The sequence below is a fragment of the Bufo bufo genome, chromosome 1, assembly GCF_905171765.1.
Source record: "Bufo bufo chromosome 1, aBufBuf1.1, whole genome shotgun sequence".
Lineage (NCBI taxonomy): Eukaryota > Metazoa > Chordata > Amphibia > Anura > Bufonidae > Bufo > Bufo bufo.
Window position 1 is genome coordinate 569,592,442 of NC_053389.1, and position 20,588 is coordinate 569,613,029.

Consider the following 20,588-nt stretch of genomic DNA (forward strand, 5'->3'; position numbering starts at 1 on the left):
GTTTGGTGATAAAGTGTTAATCAGATTGTCCCATCTGTGGAGCCGTCCTATGACGAGATGTTCTCCTGCACACTATAAAACAAAAAAAAATGAGAAAATGGAAATAAAAGGAGAAAAGAGATATAGGAGGGGGAAACAGCAGCTCCATCCATATGCAATTGTGTGTGCATCTCTTCCTAGGTGCCGTCTTCTCAAGTGTTTTTATTCTGCTCCTTCAGGTGACTTTCATGACAATCCAACCATTGTGCCGCCTCTTCTGGGTCTTCAAGTAACCTGGTAGATCCTAGAGCCACCACTCTTAGTTTAGCTGGAAACAGCATAGAGTATTGGACTTGCAAGTTTCTGAGTCTTCTCTTGACATCCAGAAAGCGTGTCCTCCTCTTCTGGACATCTGTTGAATAATCTGGGAAAATGGAAATTTTTGCCCCATTTATGACCAGATCTGTATTATCACGTGCTTGCCGCAATATGGTATCTCTATCTTCAAAATGCCATATTTTAGCAAGTATTGGTCTTGGCGGTCTACCAGGCGGTAGCGGTCTTGTGGGCACCCGATGAGCCCTTTCCACAGCAGACAGTGAAGACAGTCCTTTGTCTTGAAATTTCTGCTGAATCCATTTTTCTATATAGTCCATGGCATTTGCCCTTTCTGCCTTTTCAGGGACCCCCACTATTCTGATATTATTACGGCGTGATCTATTTTCCAAATCATCAGCCTTTGCAAACAGGGTAGCAATATCTCTTGCCGCTGACTTAGTCGCCATTTTAATAGGTCTTGCCTCATCTTCCAATACTGACACTCTCTTTTTTTCTACTTCTGAGGTTCTTTCAGCAATTTTATGCATATCATGCCTTATCAGAGATATATCTTCTCCCAGACCGCTTACCTGAATATTGAGGGCTTTGAGGGTAGTGTTACAACTTGCAACTGCCACCATGATGTCTTTGAGGGTGGGTTCCTGTTCAAGGGGTTTGTGGGGAGCTTCTTTCCCCTGTATGACTTCTTTAGAAGCAGGTATCTGGTGGCCATTTTCTCCCTCCCTCTCTTCATCTAAGGATCTTTTCTCCTGATCAGAGGAGGACATTATTGCAGTCTCTTTATTTTGAGACCAGTCCCTCACCCCCTCCAACACCCTTGCGAACCTGCTTAAGCGTGCTGCCGCGCTCCGGCTCACCACCTCCTGATGTCCTTCCTCCTCCATGCCGGCGCCATGTTGGTTGAGCTCTGCACTATCTGTTCTCGTGGCGTTCTTCCCCCTCTTCGGCATGTTGGCGCACATACTGTATGTGCCTTGCAGGTGAATCTCCCCTCTCCCAGGCTCCTTTCCAGGCTCTTCTCTTCCACCAGAGATCTGTGATCATCAGGATGTTTCCGGATGCCGGCAGGAGCGCTCCAAAGTGCGTCTCCACGCCCCCGTTAATTTGTGTCTTAGATAACAATCAGACCACATTTTTCCAGTCATTAATAAATTCTGGTAGTTTGAAGGGGTCCGCTTACTTTTTCTTGCAACTGTAAATAGATCACACATCTTTTTTATTATAACTGAACATTGTTTTTTGGAGTTCATGCCATAAATATTGTGAACATCTGTGGAATAAGGTCCCAGTTGCAGTTAATCACTAGATGCTCCATCTCACTAATGGGAGTTAGTAGAGAAATCATCAGAGTTTTTCCTCGCTACGTCCATTAAACTCATTACTGTTTATGCTTTCTTAAGCATAACATTCTGGGTCAGAGTTGCAGACCAGAATAGCTATTTGGAGGCTCATTAATAGGCCTATTCCTTTCAGTACTCCCTGGGATTGCAGTTTATATATGGAGCCTTTTGTGTGTGTGTTTTTTGTTTACAGCAAAATATCTACTTTTGATGGTCATTTATTCATCTTATTATATTCTTCACAGTGATATTTTCTCAGTGCAGAGGTAATGAAGTCTTAAGGAGGTTTTTCCAAGAGTCTGCTCTGCTGTCTCCATCAGTGATTAGATTTTCAATGGAGAAAGAATGTAGATGATAGTCTGAATATGATGTTTTATTCCACCTGGTTCTGCTCCTTTAAGGCTATTGGAGGAAGAGCTCTTTACTCTCTGCGCTGAGCTGCTTCACAGTCATTTCTGTCTGAGTGACAGCTGTAGCATCCAATGAGGAGACCACTACAGCAGTCATTGAGAGCAGAGGAGAAGCTGTGCAGAGTGCACTTCACAATGAAGCTCTGCCTCTAGAAGGTGTCTTAAATGCCCCCAGGTTGCCAACCATTGGCTGATGAATATTAGGGTGTGCGCACTGGCTCTTTAAGAGGAAGTGTGCACCCTACGGGCAGCATAAGTGGTGCTGGCAGCAAGCAGGTGGTGGCCTGTGTGAAAAGGACAGCACAACTTTGGTGGCACAACTTTCCCAGGAAGAGTGGAGCGGCGGCGGGCATGGACCACTGTCATAACACTGTAATAAGTTGCAGTGCTGTGTAATGTGTGTAGCCAAGGGAGTGTGTGTAGACAAAAGAGAGTGTTGTGCCTATAATGTTTAATGGTACATTCTGTCAGGAATGAGGTAGTTTTTAACTCAATAATTATAGTAATCAATTCAAATTTTTGGCTTTTTATTTTTATTTCAGCAGTACTACACCACTGAAAAAGATATACAAATTATTATTCTTCTGTAGTAGTCAGCACAGAGAGATAAAACTCCTATATAGATAGTTAATCTGTTCTCAGTTTACTGCTGCTGTGAGAGAAAGATGTTATCTGAAGGGTAAACGCCAAGACAATAGTAGTTGTAGAATTGGGATAACAGTGTGACAGCCCTATTAAGCTCTTGAAAGACCTGGATAAAGATGGCCACAGAGAAGCATCACACTTGGTGTAATGTGTGAAGCTCTATTTGAATTACTACAGGAGTCTCTCTCTGGTCAGAGTGATGGTCTGACTGAAAACTTAAGTGATGGTGTTTGCCGTTCTAAAAAAACAAACAAAGGAGGAAGTTAAAGAGTCAAGACAGGAAGTAGAATGACTTCAAAAAAATATGTCCAGAAAATCATCAAAAAATGATGAAAGTGTCCCTTTAACCTGGCAAGAACAATTCCATGTATGTTAGGAAACCCATAATGAATGATGGCTATGGGGAATATAAATGTAGCTTCCTGTTAGCATGAAGTGAACGTAAAAGACCAGGAAAGCCATGCCAGACAACATCACAATCTGCTCGAGGAATGCAGCCGAGCCAACACTTTTTGAAGTTGCTGAAAATTTTCAACCAAAGTAGGCTCCTCGTCTGTGATGTCTCAGATGATTTTTTGTTCTGATGTCAAGTCATTGTCAAAGTGCAGTCAAATTGCATCTGTGATTGTGTCTTCATAACAAGGCCGCCTTCATCCTCCTGGGAACTCCTTATCTCCTTGACTCCCGCTTTCTCGACACTGGCAAAGTTGGTCTCCAGTCTGCTGTCAGCTCCCGGTAGAGGATAATTGTGTCTGCGCCGGTCCCTGCCTCCCTCCCCGCTGTCTGTGTGTGCATGGTAAACACTCTTCAGAATCATTCTCCTCCTTTACTACGCTGTGCTAATTAAGCAGATGCTATATATAGGCCTGTAATAATAGTAGCACTCTTCTAACGAAGGGACCTGCCATGCTACTGAGTGTAAAAATACAGCTTTGATTTTTAATGAGTGTCTGTTTGCTGCTGACAACAATTAACTGACGAAAAACAACAGGAATCCAAATGGTCCCATTCACAGGCGCAAACTTATAGTGATATCTGGGGTCAACTGGAGAGTGATGCAAGAAGGCTGTGCACTATAAAATATAGACTGTGCGGTTTAAGCAAATCCTTGCGAAACATGACCATGCCAATAACCTACATGTTGTTCTGTCCCATGATGATCTATGGCCTGTAGAGGCCTCAATTGTGTTTTTCTTTTTTTTACTATTATATGTGTGGTCTGTTTTCAGGATATGGTAGGTAGGCTCGTCTTGCTTTCATTTGAATCTTTTTTTGGCTGGTAGATTTATTTGAATCCCCTGTTTTTATTTCTAACAATAGGAAAGGTTATTCCTCGATTTTCAGTTATTTCACCGATGAAGTGCAGAGATAAGGAGAGGAAATACATCAGCGCCACCTACTGTTAGAATGATGGCATTACTCCCATATCCAATTACATGATATATAGATGGTGTGTACTTTGTATTTCTGTTATAGCTGAGGCTGTGATCTTTATTAATGACCCTACCCATAAACAAAAATAGAAGTGTTGGGAGCTGAGCATACTATCTTCCTCCAGCCAACAGTTAGGACTTGTCTGGACCCAAGAATCCTTATTTATAGGAACTGTGCAGCAAATTTATTGTAAGTTAAAACTTCTCCTGACTTACAGTAGTTTTCCAGGACTGTATTCTGATGACTTTCCCTTAGTATAGGTCATCAATATCTGATGGGTGGGGGCACAGCGCCGTACATTGTGGTGGCTTTGTCTGGTACTGCAGATGGGTTGAATCGGACTGAGCTGCCTTGATCTGCAGTGTCAGGAACAGCTACAACTAAATGTACAGTGGGTCTGGTAATCAGTGAGAGGAGAGCAGACACCAATCAGATACTGACTGCCTAGACTAAGGAATATTATAGTCCTGGAAAACCCCTATCTAACCCCTATAATGCCCCCCTTCCCCCCAAAATACCCGGGTACCTCATACAAGTTAGATTTATCTCTCTCCTAGGCACCTGTGTCGCTCCTGATGCCCGCACTGCTGCCGCTGCATCTCCCCATCGGTCGGATCAAAACATCCGGCGATGGGGGGTCAGCCGATAGCAGGCCGTGATGGGAACGAGCCTCCCCTGCTATTTGCTGCACCACCAAAACCTCCCCCCCGTCGGATGTTCTGATCCGCGCGACGGGGAGATGCAGCGGCGGCCATGCGGACATCAGGAGCTACCTGTATGAGGGCATTTTGGGGGACATTATAGGGGTTGGATAACCCTTTTAAGTTTCAGATGTCATTAGCGTCAATTATGTTTCATTTTTAGTAACCAAGTCACCTAGAGGGGCATTCACCCTCTCTGGAATTTGTCAAAATGAAACAACCCTCCCAATTCTTAAAAAGCTAAACAGCTAGTAATGTAGGGGAGTGTAGTACATCAATAAGAGATGTGTGCGCTAGCTGTTCAATAGCAGTCATTACATCTGGCAGTAACCACAGGAAAACAAAGGATAGTATTTTCAGCAAACACGTGGAGTAGTTTTATTGTACCTCCTTAGACACATACCTTGAGCATTTTTTTTAACACCTCAATATACAGTACTTTATTCTTCCTTCACACGGTGATACGCTTCCGTGGGAGTAGCGCTGCAGTTACCTGCTCTGTCCACTAAATAATAGATGGAGCTGTGTAGTTCTGGCGCCAGAGCCACTCAGGAACAGATGATTGGTGGGAGGGAGGTGTTGGACCCCTACTGATCAGATATTGATGGCCTCTCCTGAGGATAGGCCATCAATAGAAACATCCTGGAATAGCCCTTTAACATTGCAGTACCCACAGAGATGTCACATGGTTTTTGAAACATATAGGTTTACTCATCGTCTCTGCATGGCCTGATACCTGGACAATTCTCAGCTTGTTGCATGAATCGGGGAGGAGATGTCCCTGTCCTCTTCTAAACTCATGTTTATTTGCTGAGACTTTTTAGAAAAAATATGTCTTAGGAGACTGGAAGGTGTTATATACCAATTTTTAGGTTAATTGGAGCACACTTGATTAGTCCAGAATTGATTCGGGTCTAAATTGAACTTTTCAAAAAGTTTGCTCATCTCTAGTTAAAATCCCTTATCTTTTTTTTTACTCAGGATGAATTCCAAATTGATAGAACTGATTTGCTCATCTCTAGAATGTATATTTATGTATACCTACTTGTGCTTCATATATTAATTTTTCCCAATGCATTTTTGGTGGTAGCCTCAAACCATTCAATGTGCTTTTCCAAATTAAGATTATCCCCTGGTGGTAGCCTCAAACTGTTCAATCTGTGCTTTTTCATAATAATATTTTTTATCTATAGCTGTGCTTGCATCCTAACATAATGCTTCTCTGAAAAAGAGGCATGCAAGCATTCAAAAAGAAAGGAATACTGAGTGACTTATACCAGGAACCCAGCTCTTTCTGGGTAACTAGCCTTTAGCAGAGCTGAGCAAATAAAATGTGCTTGGCTGCCTGAGAATCCTTGGTTGGAGTACCATTTCTCCTTATGGAGAGTGCCAAGTATGCATATGGAGTATGGTAAGCCAGCCAACGTTCCTCTGGGCTTTTGAGAAAACGACATGAAAATTAGCACATCCTACATCTGCTGGCATAAGAGAGGATTAGGAAAGCTAATTTGAATATCTTTCCCAGAAACCCAGATGGTAATTACTTGGCATACAGTATTTCACACACATACTTCGCATACTAGGCTCTCTCCATAATGAGGAAGAGTATCCTCAGACGACAACACATATATATTGCTCAGAAACCCAGAGTAGCATTCTCTCTCTCTTTCGAGCTTTGACAATTCAATGCTAAAATATATACCAGACATACACAGACATCTATGTCTCATGTTGGAATAAAGCAGAAGTCTGATAACATTTCACCAGTACTTACCTTCATGTTCAGCTTGGGGCACCCGTACATGGAGCAGCCTTTCCCGCTAATTGCAAGGCTCCACCAGTACTTTCTAGGGCCTATTTCACATCTGCGGCATGCTCTCCAGCAGGCTTTTCCAGCAGAGATTAGCCTGCCGGAGCTCTCGGGATGCAGCATAGCCGGATGTTACCGCTATGCCGACAGTCCCCCATTGTCATAATGGGATCCAGTAGAGATCTGGCTGCTACCTGACAAATATGCCAGGAATCAGCTGGATAAAAACTGAAATAATGGCGAGAATATCATGTGTTTTTCTATTAGATGCATTTGCTCATGTGATATATTCATGTTTTGTATCATCTCTTCTGTATTACAGGTTCTACATTGAGAGTATATCTTACCTAAAGGACAATGCCACTATTGAGCTCTTCTTTTTAAATGCCAAGTCCTGCATATACAAGGTGAGAACACATGTTTGTGTAGCAGAATCATTCTACAAGGCTTAAGTCTGGAATGTGGAGCTTGCATTGTATGGGACGACTGATTTCATAGTCAGTTGTGGCATTGTGCCCCACATTGTGTGGAGCTTCCTGGAGTAGAAGAAATGGGATTAATAGCACCTTTTAGTCAGCTATAAATGGCATGTTTTGAATCAGGCAAAATGACAGCAATCTGTGGTCAACATTTCTGACAGTAATGCATTGACTTCAACTTAACTGCGATTTCTATAACTGGATATGATTCATGTAATCCTTAGGGGAATTTTTGAGACCTTTTAACTGATTATTATTAGATAGGAAAAAGAAAAAGAAACACCGCATACAAAGTTTGCACATCTTAATAATAAAATCCATAATTTATTGAAAAACACGAAACCCCAAAAATTTAAATCATTGTATACAATTACAACATTGTGTTTGGACCAGCCATCTATCCAACACACATGCCTACAAACACCAAGTTCTACATAGGAACAAACAGGCTTGGACTGGCCCACAGGGGTACAGGGGAATCCCCCGGTGGGCCCCTAGTCTCCCACCCCCTGCACAAGTGGCATTACTGCACTATATTTATATATTCAATGTACAGCACCTCAACCAGCCTATTTTCAAATTAAAAACTTAGATTTTATATTTGAATGTATCCGTACGGTGGCAAAAATAAATTTTACTGGTGGGCCCTAGGCACCCCAGTCCGACACTGGGAACAAATATATGCCGCCAAAGGAGTACATAATTCATGAATATGGCATCAAGCAATAGTGCAAAATACTTATCATATAAGAAGGTAGGTGGTCATGGTGTGTAGGTAATACGCCCCACGCGTATCGCCGGATCAAGCCAGCTTCCTCAGGGCTCGAAAGGTCAGGGCAATTGTATCTGAATAAATAATTAGATGAAAAAATAGAAGTCACCTGTTAAGGAATAAATTTGAGGAAGTAGAGGGGCGGTGGTAGGGATATATTGACAGCCCCAAGTGCAGAGCCCACGTCTCCATATAATGGCGCCACCCTATACAAATCGGCGTTATGGAGGCAGTAATGCGCATGCACAAAATGGCTGCCAACCGGAAGTGGACCTATAATGCATTCCACAGACGGATATGCATCATGATCGTCCTATACATTGATATGTGCATGTGCCAACCCTCAATAGTGTTTTCCATTATGCACGCCAAATATAGGAAGTGTCTGCCCGATCTGTTACATTGATCTTAAATTATATACTAGGGTGAGGATAGTATATATAAATAGAACAGTGCCAATCATATTTAAAATACATATAAAGGTATATATAACCATATGATAAATCACAATGTGTAAAATCCATTATTCAAACATAAATTACCCATGATCATGCGTACACAAAATAAAAATATAATAAAAGCAAGTGAGAAAATCCCACATCGAATTAAACATAACCTAATAATAGCCTCCTTAACCCTTTCATGACCAAGGGTCATTAATGCCCCCGTGACCACGTCTAATTTTTCAAATCTGACATGTCACTTTTACGTAGTAATAACTTTGGAACGCTTTTACTTATCCAAGCCATTCTGAGAATGTTTTCTCGTCACACATTGTACTTCATGGTAGTCATAAACTTGAGTCAATATATTTCCCCTTTACCTATAAAAAAATGCCAAATATACCCAAAATTTTGAAAAATTTGCAATTTTCAAAATTTCTATTTCTCTGCCTTTAAAACAGAAAGTGATACCTCATAAAATATTTATTACTTACTTACATTTCCCATATGTCTACTTTATATTGGCATCATTTTGTAAATGTCATTTTATTTTATTTTTTGGGGACGTTAGAAGGCTTAGAATTTTAGAAGAAAAACCCACTTTTTAAGGACCAGTTCAGGTCTGAAGTCACTTTGTGGGGCTTACATAGTGGAAACCCCCATAAATGACCCCATTGCAGAAACTACACCCCTCAAATTACTCAAAACTGATTTCACAAAATTTGTTAACCCTTTAGGTGTTCCACAAGAATTAAAGGAAAATGGAGATTTTCCAATTTAGTAAATTTTTTCTTTAACACATCGAGGGTTAACAGCCAAACAAAACTCAACATTTATTACCCTGATTCTGCGGTTTACAGAAACACCCCACATGTGGTCGTAAACTGATGTAAGGACACACGGCAGGGCGCAGAAGAAAAGGAGCACCGTATGGTTTTTGGAAGGCAGATTTTGCTGGACTGGTTTTTAGATGCCATGTCCCATTTGAAGCCCCCCTGATGCACCCTTACAGTAGAAACTCCCAAAAAGTGACCCCAAGGTGCCAGTTTTATTGGTACTACTTTTGGGTACATATGATTTTTAATTGCTCTATATTACGTTTTTTGTGAGGCAAGTTTTGGCACAGTTTTTATTTTTTACAACAATTATCTGACAGGGTAGATCATGTGCTATTTTTATAGAGCAGGTTGTCTGAACGCCTTATTTTTCTGCCGATTATGTTGTGCAGGGGCTTGTTTTTCGTAAGGAAGAGTTGACGTTTTTATTGGTACCATTTTTGGGTACATATGATTTTTTGATCATTCATTATTACACTTTATGAGGCAAGGTGACCAGAAAATTGGTTGTTTTGAAACAGTTTTTATTTATTTATTTTTACAGCGTTCACCTGAGGGGATTGGTTATGTGACATTTTTATAGAGCAGATCGTTACGGACTTTATGATACCTAATATGTATACTTTTTCTTATTTATTTAAGGTTTCACACAATAATAGCATTTTTTAAACCAAAAAAATGATGTTTTAGTGTCTCCATAGTCTGAGAGCCATAGCTTTTTAATTTTTTGACCAATTGGTAGGGTATCATTTTTTGCGGGATGAGGTGAAAGTTTTATTGGTACTATTTTGGGGGGCATACACCTTTTTGATCGCTTGCTGTTGCACTTTTTGTGATCTAAGGTGACAAAAATGGCTTTTTTGGCACTGTTTTTTTTTTTTTTTTTTACGGTGTTCAGCTGAGGGGTTAGGTCATGTGATATTCTTATAGAGCTGGTTGTTACGGACACGGTGATACCTAATATGTATACTTTTTAAAATTTGTTTCACATAAACACAATAATAGCATATTTGAAACAAAAAAATTATGTTTTAGTGTCTCCATGTTCTAAGAGCTATTGTTTCTTTATTTTTTAAGCGATTTACTTATGTAGGGGCTCATTTTTTGCGGGATGAGGTAACGGTTTTATTGGTATCATTTTGTGGGACATACGCCTTCTTGATCGCTTGGTGTTGCACTTTTTGTGATGTAAGGTGACAAAAATTGCTTTTTTTTACACCGTTTTTATTTTTTATGGTGTTTATCGAAGGGGTGGATCATGTGATATATTTATAGAGCCTGTCGTTACAGATATAGGAAAAGGCAATTTATTTTATTTTTAATTTACAATTCTTTTTTTTTTCACACATTTTTTTTATCAAGTCCCTCTTGCATCTTGAAGATCCAGTGGGGCTGATGGCTGTACTATACTTTGCAATGCTCTTGCATTGCAAAGTATCATACTATCAGGTTTCCTGATAGATGGCAACACCAGACACCTTTTGCCCTCTCCTTCTATTAACCCCATGGATGCCGCTGCCGTGGCATCTAAGGAGTTATAGCAGAGTGTCAACATACAGCTGACACTCTCTGCTTTCCTGAGCCACCACCATCACATTCAGCAGGACCGCTACAGGGGCGGAGGGAGCGGGGGGGAGGGGCCTCAGATGGGGGCAGTGTTGTTAATGCCAGGGGCCAGCACGTGCAGAGCACGGCCGAGAAAGTTAAAAGCAGGGGGCACAGATGGGCAGCTGGCGCTGATCGGGCAGAGGGCATGGAAGGGGCTGGCAGGACACATTACAGGGGACAGATGGGGGCTCAGATCGGGGCAGGGGGCACAGATGAGGGGTACAGATTGGGGGCCAAGATCAGCTAATGCCTGATTTCAGGCTCTGATCTTCAGAGTGCAGATCAGAGCCTCAAACCGGCATTTTTACACTGCTGCGCTCCAATTGGTTAGTCTGCATAGACTAACGAATCGGACCGATCACCGACAAGGGACCACTCTGATTGGTCCCTTGCCGGCATTACTGGACTCTGCACTGTCCCTGACATCGGCAGTGCAGGGGCAGAAGCTTTAATTCAAGCGCTTTGCAGCGCTTGGATTAAAGAGCTGCCATGACGTCTATACACGTGCTAGCTGCACGGGGCATGTGTAATTAGCCCGTATATAGCCGTATGGCAGTCGGGAAGGGATTAACCAATCATAAACCAATCATTGTAGCAGAATTATAAATAAATAACTAATAATCCAAAAATCCCCCCCCAAAAAAAGATAAAATAATAATAAAGTTATATAAATCAATACCACATACCCAGTATACTAGGTTGTATATCATACGCATAAAAACCCTTAATTGGAAATTATAACATGATTATAGAACGAATTAGCACATGTCCAATTAGTGCTTGATAGTTTATAAAGTATTAAAAATTTAAGTATGATTATTAACCACGCTACCATGTAACCATTGTATCCAAAGAGACACAAAAGTCATGGAAACCCATTGATCAAACATTAGAACATGATAATGTAACTCACGATCATATATCATCATATACTATATATAATTATCATAAAAATCCCAATCATGTTATAAAAAAAAAACTTTTTTGATGGTCTGCATCTGGGAGTCAAAAAGAAAGGGGTCATAAATTAGGTTAGAAATCATCAAATTCATCAAGTACACATAAATTCATCAAAAAGAAAGGAGTAATAAATTAATTTAGGCTACTTTCACACTAGAATCCATCATGGATCTGCAAAAACGCTTTCATTACAATAATACAACCGCATGCATCCGTCATGTATTATGTCTTCTATAGCCATGACGGATCCGTCTTGAACACTATTGAAAGTCAATGGGGGACGGATCCGTTTTTCATCCGTTATTCATTCATTGGGTCAGAGAAAACGGATTCGTCCCCATTGACTTACATTGTGTGCCAGGACAGATCCGTTTGCCTCTGATTCGTCAGACGGACAGCAAAACGCTGCAGGCAGCATTTTGGTTTCCACCTCCAGAGCGGAATGGTGACTGAACAGAGGCAAACTGATGCATTCTGAGCGGATCCTTATTCATTCAGAATGCATTAGGGCGAAACTGATCCGTTTTGGACCCCTTTTGAGAGCCCTGAATGGATCTCACAAACGGAAAGCCAAAACTCTTGTGTGAAAGTAGCCTTAGAAATCACCAAATTCATCAAGTGCACGTAAATTCATCAAGTGCACGTAAACAGGAAATCACAAGAGAATACACATAATCATCAAATGCACATGCTCAAAAAAAATCACGAAAAAATGTAAAGTATGCGAAAAACTGTTGCGAAGGCACACAACCAAAGTCCATCTTTAATATATCAACGATCATATTCATATAGAGCCATGTAGGGGCCCTAGGTCCTTGGAGAGCGGCTTCAAAGTGTCCTCTAAAATATCGGTGGCCACAATCCCATGACATAGATCCCACTATAAAGTGCAAAGTGCTTGTTACTCCAATCCAAAAAATGTGTATCCAACTCCAAAGTGCAAAAAATGAATAGTGACCAACCAAAATCAAAAAAACACATCAATTTATAAATACGTAAAATATATATATATATATATATATATATATATATATACACATTTTGTGTATAATATCCAGTGAAAGTGAGTTCTTCATTCAAACCAGAAGGTGTAAGAGAACCCAGGTTAAAAATCCACCTGGATTCAGATCTAAGCAGTTGTGGACGAATCAAATCTAAACCCGCAATCCTTAAACCACTGCACCTACCTCCATGATGTTCCAAAAAATGAGAAGCAACCGACGTTAAAGGTTTTTCTTTCCTGAGCTTGTCTTGTGATGCCAAACCAATGTTGGAAAGATGTTGTTGTGCTCTCTTACGCAATTCCTGTGTTGTTTGTCCAACATAAATCTTCCCACAAGGGCACAGTAGGACATATACCACATTTCTAGAGCGACCGTTCACATCGTTTTTTAGAACAATATTCTTCTTGTTGTCCAAATTCACAAAAGTATCCGAACCCAACATAAACTGACAAACATTACAATTACCACACAGGTATGTGCCTCGCAATTTAGTACCTCCATCCGTCACACCAGTTGGACGTTGGAAGTGGCTTCGCAACAGTTTTTCCTTCAAATTAGGTGCTCGATGAGCGATTAGTCTTGGTTCAGTATCATTACAGGAAGTCAGTCTCGTATTGGAGGAGAAAAGATGCCAATGTGTGCCCAAAATCTTATATAAGTCCGTTCAGTGGTTATTAAATCAAGTGATGGGCCGTACTTTGTTATCACAAAACCTAGATCTTGGTTTAAACAGATCAGAACAATTCAATCCCTTGGCTAAACGATAAGCCTGTGAAATGATCCTTTTAGGGTATCCCCGCTTCTGAAAACGTGACGATAAGTCACCAGAGGCCTCATTGAAGTCAACCATGGAGGTACAATTGCGGCGGAGTCTTAGGAAATGGCCTTTGGGTATTCCTTTCTTGAGGTGGGCTGGATGGAAACTTCGATAATGGAGTAAACTGTTTGTAGCAGTATTCTTGCGAAACAAAGATGTCACGTCACAATATGAGAGTCATCCAGCGGAATCCTCAAATCCAAGAAATCGACCTCTGAGTCCGAAATCTTATATGTCAAAAAGATAATGAGCCGATTTTGATTTAGCAGGCCAATAAACTGCTCACACCGCTCCCTTGGTCCCTGCCAAAGAAATAAAACATCATCAATGTAGCGATACCAGCCTAAAATGTGTTCTCAAAACATATCCAATGGGCGCACGTGTGTCTCCTCCCACCAACCTAGAAATAGGTTGGCATAAGAGGGCGCACAATGGGCACCCATTGCTTTACCGGATATCTGTTTGTAAAATGTGCGATCAAACACAAAATTATTATTATTATTATTATTATTATTATCATCATACAATTGTGTTATGTTTAACAATGGGAAATTTACAATTATTTACTGTAAAGACGTACTGCTCAGGCAATATGTTTGCAATAACTGGTAAAATCAAAATAACATTTTCTAGAAGTGCAATAGATCTGTTTCCCACTAGATGGCAGTAGTTCCCCATTCAATTACCAGAAAAGCATTAATTTTAAGATGTATCTAAACCGAACAAGTGCCTTCTGTATCCTACTAAGGGGCTGTTCACAATACGTATTTGGGAAAAAAATATATGCAAAAGCGTAGTAAGCTGTGCTTTTTTATCCTGCAGAGTCCAGCAAAAAACATTTATAGATCTTTTTTACAATGGAAGCCTATGTTGATGGATGGAACTCTATGACATCTGTCCGGGGTATCCGTTTAATGCATACGTTATGTGTATATGTTAAATGTTGGGGAAAAACGTGATGTGAACACTGCTTTAAATAGAGATCTGGAGAGAAATTATTGAATGCATTTTAAGCCAGGACCGAAGAACATAAAAGCTAAGACTACATTCACATCTGCCTCGGAGGCTTCATTTGGGGCTTCCATCACAGAGTTCGTAAAAAATTGTGGCGATAAAAGTCCTGTATGCAGAACTTTTTTCTCCGCTAACAAAACGTTCTTCCAAACCTCCAGAGACATAACAAATCCCATTATATATCTGGGACATTTATGGCATATCAATAGGATATGGCATAGAAGTCCAATCGTTGGAGGTTGCACCTTTGGGACCCGCACCTATCTCAAAAACAGAGAACACACCGTACATGCACAGCATCCTCTCCATTCAAGTATGCTCAGCTGTTTTTGGAAGTCCCATGGTGGTGACTAGAGGGGTGGCCTCAACTCCATTCACTTTAGGCAAAGGATGGGGCTTATTAATCTCGATTAAAATATACATTACCGTTTTTATCTACACTCAGTGCTCACGTAAAAGGGGTTGTCCAGAATTAGAAAAACATGTCCAGAAACAATGCCACACCTGTCCATTAGTAGTGTCTGGTATTGCACCTGGGCTACACTGAAGTGAGCGGGCTGTGCTGCAACACCATTCCCAACCTTTGGACATGGGTGACACTGGTTTTGGGAGAAAACATCCTTGTTTTTCCTTTTCTGGACAGCCCCTTAAAGAGGGCTGGGAAATAACTAGCTGATAGGCAGGGGCCTGACCACTGTCCCAGCAGATGGAGCATGCAACCTACTATGCCATTTATTGTAGATGGGACCGCAGGAAATAGCAAAGCACAGTGCTCTGGTCATTCTCATAAAGATAGGAGAATGGGACTCCTGTTCTTGGGATTGGTGGGAGTCCAAGTGATCAGACCCCCAGTGATCAGTTGATTAGCTAGATGACTTTAAAACTTGGCACAAGCCCTTTAAATAATGTAATATCATGCAGGAGCCTTCCAGACAATGGTTGTGAAAATAGTAAAACCTCAGATAAGGCAGGGTAACCTTCGATTCAGTGTGCCCTATTGTATAGCGTTAGATGGATTATTTTATTGTGAGGTATCCCCCAGTATGTACAGTAGACTAGGGTCATATAAAATGAACGTCTCCTGAGCCTGATAATAAACAGCCTTCTGCTTCAGGAGGAACATATCTTACATGCAATAAAAGAGATGGCCAGAACACACCGTAAATAGGCGGAGGAGGAATCTTCCGGCATTTGTTCTCATAAAGATTCTCTTGGCTCGGACATGGAAGATGAAAAGCGCTGCCTGAGCTCCTTATGCGGCACTTATCACCGGAGTGTATTCAGGGCAGGGTGTTCCTCAGGGAGTGTGAGTGTACTTTCTAACACAAAGAGGACAGGGTCACCGCTCAGTCGCAGCAGTTGGTTCTAACAATTACAAATATGCCAGAGAGATTTCGTGCCAAGAATGGGTAGCGTTAGCCCTAGTCTATAGAAAAATGACATTCCTGTTGACTAAACACTATTGTCTTAGTACAAACTGTTGCTTGGTAGAGATAAGCAGCTTCCTGACTCTGAGCTGCCAATAGAGCGCAATATTAGGAACTGTGCTTTGTGTCTGTCTCTTTGTGAAGCCTAATGTTATTACTTCACATAGAAAATTTGACCATCTTTGACCATCAAAAAATTTTGGGAGGTATGGCTACGTGATCTAGAAAGTGGACAGAACTGGACGCACAAGGTACTGTCCACTTTGCAGTTGCAGTGCCATGGAACTGCAGCTCAACCCCCTTTTCAGTAAATAAGAGCTGACCTACATTACCCCGGTGCTGGAAAATACACAGTGGACAGAGATGCTGCCAGAAACAGCTTATCAGTGGGGATTTGGGTTGTCAGACCCCCTACTGATTTGATATTGATAACCTATCCTGAGGATCATCAATATTTAGGTCTGCGAAAACCCCTTTAACCACCTCCCGACCGCCTAACGCAGGGATGCGTCCTGCGGGCGGCCGGGTTATTCCTCCTCAACGCATCTACGCGTCATCTCGCGAGACGCGAGATTTCCTGTGAACGCGCGCTCACAGGAGCGCGTGTTCACAGGTTCGCGAGGCAAACAAGTTGATCTACAGCCTGCCAGCGGCGATCATTCGCTGGCAGGCTGTAGATGCGATTTTTTGAACATCAGAAAGGTATATTAGACACTGTTTTGTTAACAGCGTCTGATATACCTGCTACCTGGTCCTCTGGTGGTCCCTTGCTTGGATCGACCACCAGAGGACACAGGTAGCTCAGTAAGTAGCACCAAGCACCACACTACACTACACCCCCCCTGTCACTTATTAACCCCTTATTAACCCCTGATCACCCCATATAGACTCCCTGATCACCCCCCTGTCATTGATCACCCCCCTGTAAGGCTCCATTCAGACGTCCGTATGTGTTTTGCGGATCCGCAGATCTGCAAAACACGGACACCGGCAATGTGCTTTCCGCATTTTGTGGATCCGCACATTGCCAGAACTATATAGAAAATGCCTTTTCTTGTCCGCAATTGTGGACAAGAATAGGACATGTTCTATATTTTTGTGGAACGGAAGTGTGGACCCGGAAGTGCAGATCCGCAATTCCGGATCCGAGAGGGACAAAGTCTGTCCCCATAGAAATGAATGGGTTCGCAATTCCGTTCTGCAAAATGCGGAACAGAATTGCGGACGTGTAAATAGGGCCTAAGGGTCCCTTATCACCGCCAGTTAGTTAGCCACTTGTTAGGTAGTTAGCGCCCACCGCACCGCAGTCACTGATTAGTCGCTGATTAGCGTCATCGCTGTCTCTAATCAGCACTAGTACTATATAGTATCTGTAAGTGATCAAGACTGATCGCAATCAGATCTATATCAGTACATTAGGGTCACCCTAGGTTCTACAAAAAACGCAGTGTTCGCCCGATCAGGCCTGATCTTGTGCGCACACTTGCGTTCAGTCCGCCCCACCGCAGTGACAGAAATGATTTTTTTCTGATCACTGCAAAAACACCGTAAAATCGCTGCGGCGCTATAAAGATCACTTTTGAGCTTTTTGGATTCTTTTCATCCACATCCAGATTTTTTCATCCACATTGATCGATGCGAATGAAGAAATCTGTGCAATAAATTATTTCTTTCAGCCCAGAGGCTGAACGAAAAAAAAAAATCTCATTACCCGTATGCTCAATATAAGGCCTCATGCACACGACCGTGCCGTTTTTTGCGTTTTTTAGCATTTTTTGCGGCAAATGGGCGCCGGCAATATAAATGCCTATTCTTGTCCGCAAAGCGCGGACAAGAATAGGACATGTTATATTTTTTTAGCGGGCCGCGGAACGGAGTCATGGATGCGGACAGCACACGGAGTGCTGTCCGCATCTTTTGCGGCCCCATTAAAAATGAATGGGTCCGCATCCGAGCCACCAAAACGGCGGCTCGGATGCGGACCCAAACAACGGTCGTGTGCATGAGGCCTAAGGAGAATAGCAGAAACTCCTAATGCTGGCCATACATGTAATGATTGCGGAGACCCTCAAATGCCAGGGCAGTACAAACACCCCACAAATGACCCCATTTTGGAAAGAAGACACCCCAAGGTATTCGCTGAGGGGCATATTGAGTCCATGAAAGATTTTTTTTTTGGCACAAGTTAGCGGAAAAAGATTTTTTATTTTTTTTTCTCTTACAAAGTCTCACATTCCACTAACTTGTGCCCAAAAAAATATATTCTAGGAACTCGCCATGCCCCTCACGGAATACCTTGGGGTGTCTTCTTCCCAAAATGGGGTCACTTGTGGGGTATTTATACTGCCCTGGTATTTTAGGGGCCCTAAAGCGTGAGAAGTAGTTTGGAATCCAAATGCGTAAAAAATGCCCTGTGAAATCCTAAAGATACTCATTGGAATTTGGGCCCCTTTGTGCACCTAGGCTGCAAAAAAGTGTCACTCATGTGGTATCGCCGTACTCAGAAGAAGTAGGGCAATGTGTTTTGTGGTGTATTTTTACATATACCCATACTGTGTGTGAGAAATATCTCTGTAAATGACAACTTTTTACTTTTTTTATTCAAAGTTGTCAATTTACAGCGATATTTCTCTCACCCAGCATGGGTATATGTAAAAATACACCCCAAAACACATTTCCCTACTTCTCCTGAGTACGGCGATACCACATGTGTGACACTTTTTTGCAGCCTAGGTGCGTAAAGGGGTCAAAAGTCCAACGAGTACCTTTAGGCTTTACAGGGTTGCTCACAATTTAGCCCCGGCCAAAATACCAGAACAGTAAACACACCCCACAAATGAACCCATTTCGGACACCCCAAGGTATTCACTGAGGGGCATAGTGAGTCCGTGGGAGATTTTTTCTTTTTTTTGACAGAAGTTAGCAGAAATGGAAACTTTATTTTTATTGTTTTTTCTCAGAAAGTGTCATTTTCCGCTAACTTGTGAATTTTTTTTTAATCATACATGAACTCACCATGCCCCTCCGCGAATACTTTGGGGTGTCTTCTTTCTAAAATGGGGTCATTTGGGGGGTATTTATACTATCCTGGCATTCTAGCACCTCAAGAAACATGACAGGTGCTCAGAAAGTCAGAGCTGCTTCAAAATGCGGAAATTCACATTTTTGTACCATAGTTTGTAAATGCTATAACTTTTGCGCAAACCAATAAATATACACTTATTGGATTTTTTTTATCAAAGACATGTAGCACAATAAATTCTGACACAAACTTGTATAGAAATTTAATTATATTTGAACAATTTAACCAGAGAAAATTTTAAAATACACTTTTTTTGAGAAAATTGCGGCCTATTTTGATTAATATCGGAAAAACGAAAAATCTTAGCAGCAATCAAATACCACCAAAAGAAAGCTGTATTTGTGAGAAGAAAAGGAGGTAAAATTCATTTGGGTGGTAAGTTGTATGACCGAGCAATAAACCGTGAAAATAGTGTAGTGCAGAATTGTAAAAAGTCGTCTGGTCATTAAGGGGGTTTAAGCTAGGGGGGCTGAGGTGGTTAAATCAATTGGTCAATCACTATTGGCACGGGGATGTCATAAACATGGCTTTTGTCCCAAAATGAATACTTTTAACAAAATTAGGACAAAAATCTGTGTATCAGCTTTGCCTGGAGCCTTTAATAATGATTCCTTAATACAGGGTTATTATCAGATATGCTCCCCTCAGCAGCACTACCTCCACTGAAATCCGTTAGCAGCCCTTTTAGTCGACTGGTAAAGAAAAACCTGATGATGGATTCACTCTGCATGGGTGCTGTCAAATAGCTCCAACACAAGTTGTTCTCCTATTGAATGTTGGGTAATTGCCATTTTAGTATTAGGGTTCTGCAAATAGATTGTATTCGCAAAATGGGTTCTCCTATCTAATAAGGTGACAGCATATAGCTAGGATCTGCCGTCACTTTATGATTGGTGGGGCTCGATCTTGGGGTCTCCGACTAATTGTGATAGCACTAGTTTAGTGCTGTGCCCCCTCCTAAATTTTCCCTGCAGAACAGTGTTTGTGGCTACCCAGCTGGTCAGGGAACTGACGCCAACCCTATTCACTTGAAAGGGGCTTTTTTGTCCCTACACATCAGTTTCCCGGTCATTGACTGCAGATAAAAACAGTAAAGAGGGCACAATGATAAATCAGCACCCTGATCTTAGGTTATAACATATACTACTAGTTACAGCTATAGGCCATTTCTTTAAGGATGGAAATAACCCTTTAATAATATTTCATCTTTGTCATGACATACTTGAGACCTTGCCTTGGTGACTATTTGCTTTAAGAATTAGTCACTGTGGGATGGGGGTGCTTTGAATGAAGGAGCTAGTATATGAAGTGAGATACATGAATTCTTTTAGTTTTAGTATTGAAGTTCACAGACAATAGTACCAGTTACAGTCATAGTTGGGGAAGTTAAAACCAAACATACAGTGGGAATTTGTAACAAGAAAGATGGGAAATGGCTTTGAACAAAAAATCATGACTAACACCAAATGCAAGTTCTCGGAATCCTTA

The 20,588-nt window shown here is 41.5% G+C and overlaps 1 protein-coding gene across 4 annotated transcripts in view; it reads left to right on the forward strand.

Annotated features, from left to right (window-relative positions):
- FRMD4A (FERM domain containing 4A) overlaps positions 1-20,588 on the forward strand; it is a 337,700-nt gene that overhangs the window by 201,928 nt on the left and 115,184 nt on the right. For all 4 annotated transcript variants that reach the window (XM_040413154.1, XM_040413152.1, XM_040413153.1 and 1 more), the window contains exon 5: positions 6,981-7,065. In XM_040413154.1, the coding sequence (XP_040269088.1) occupies positions 6,981-7,065 (85 nt within the window). The remainder of the gene's footprint in view (positions 1-6,980; positions 7,066-20,588) is intronic.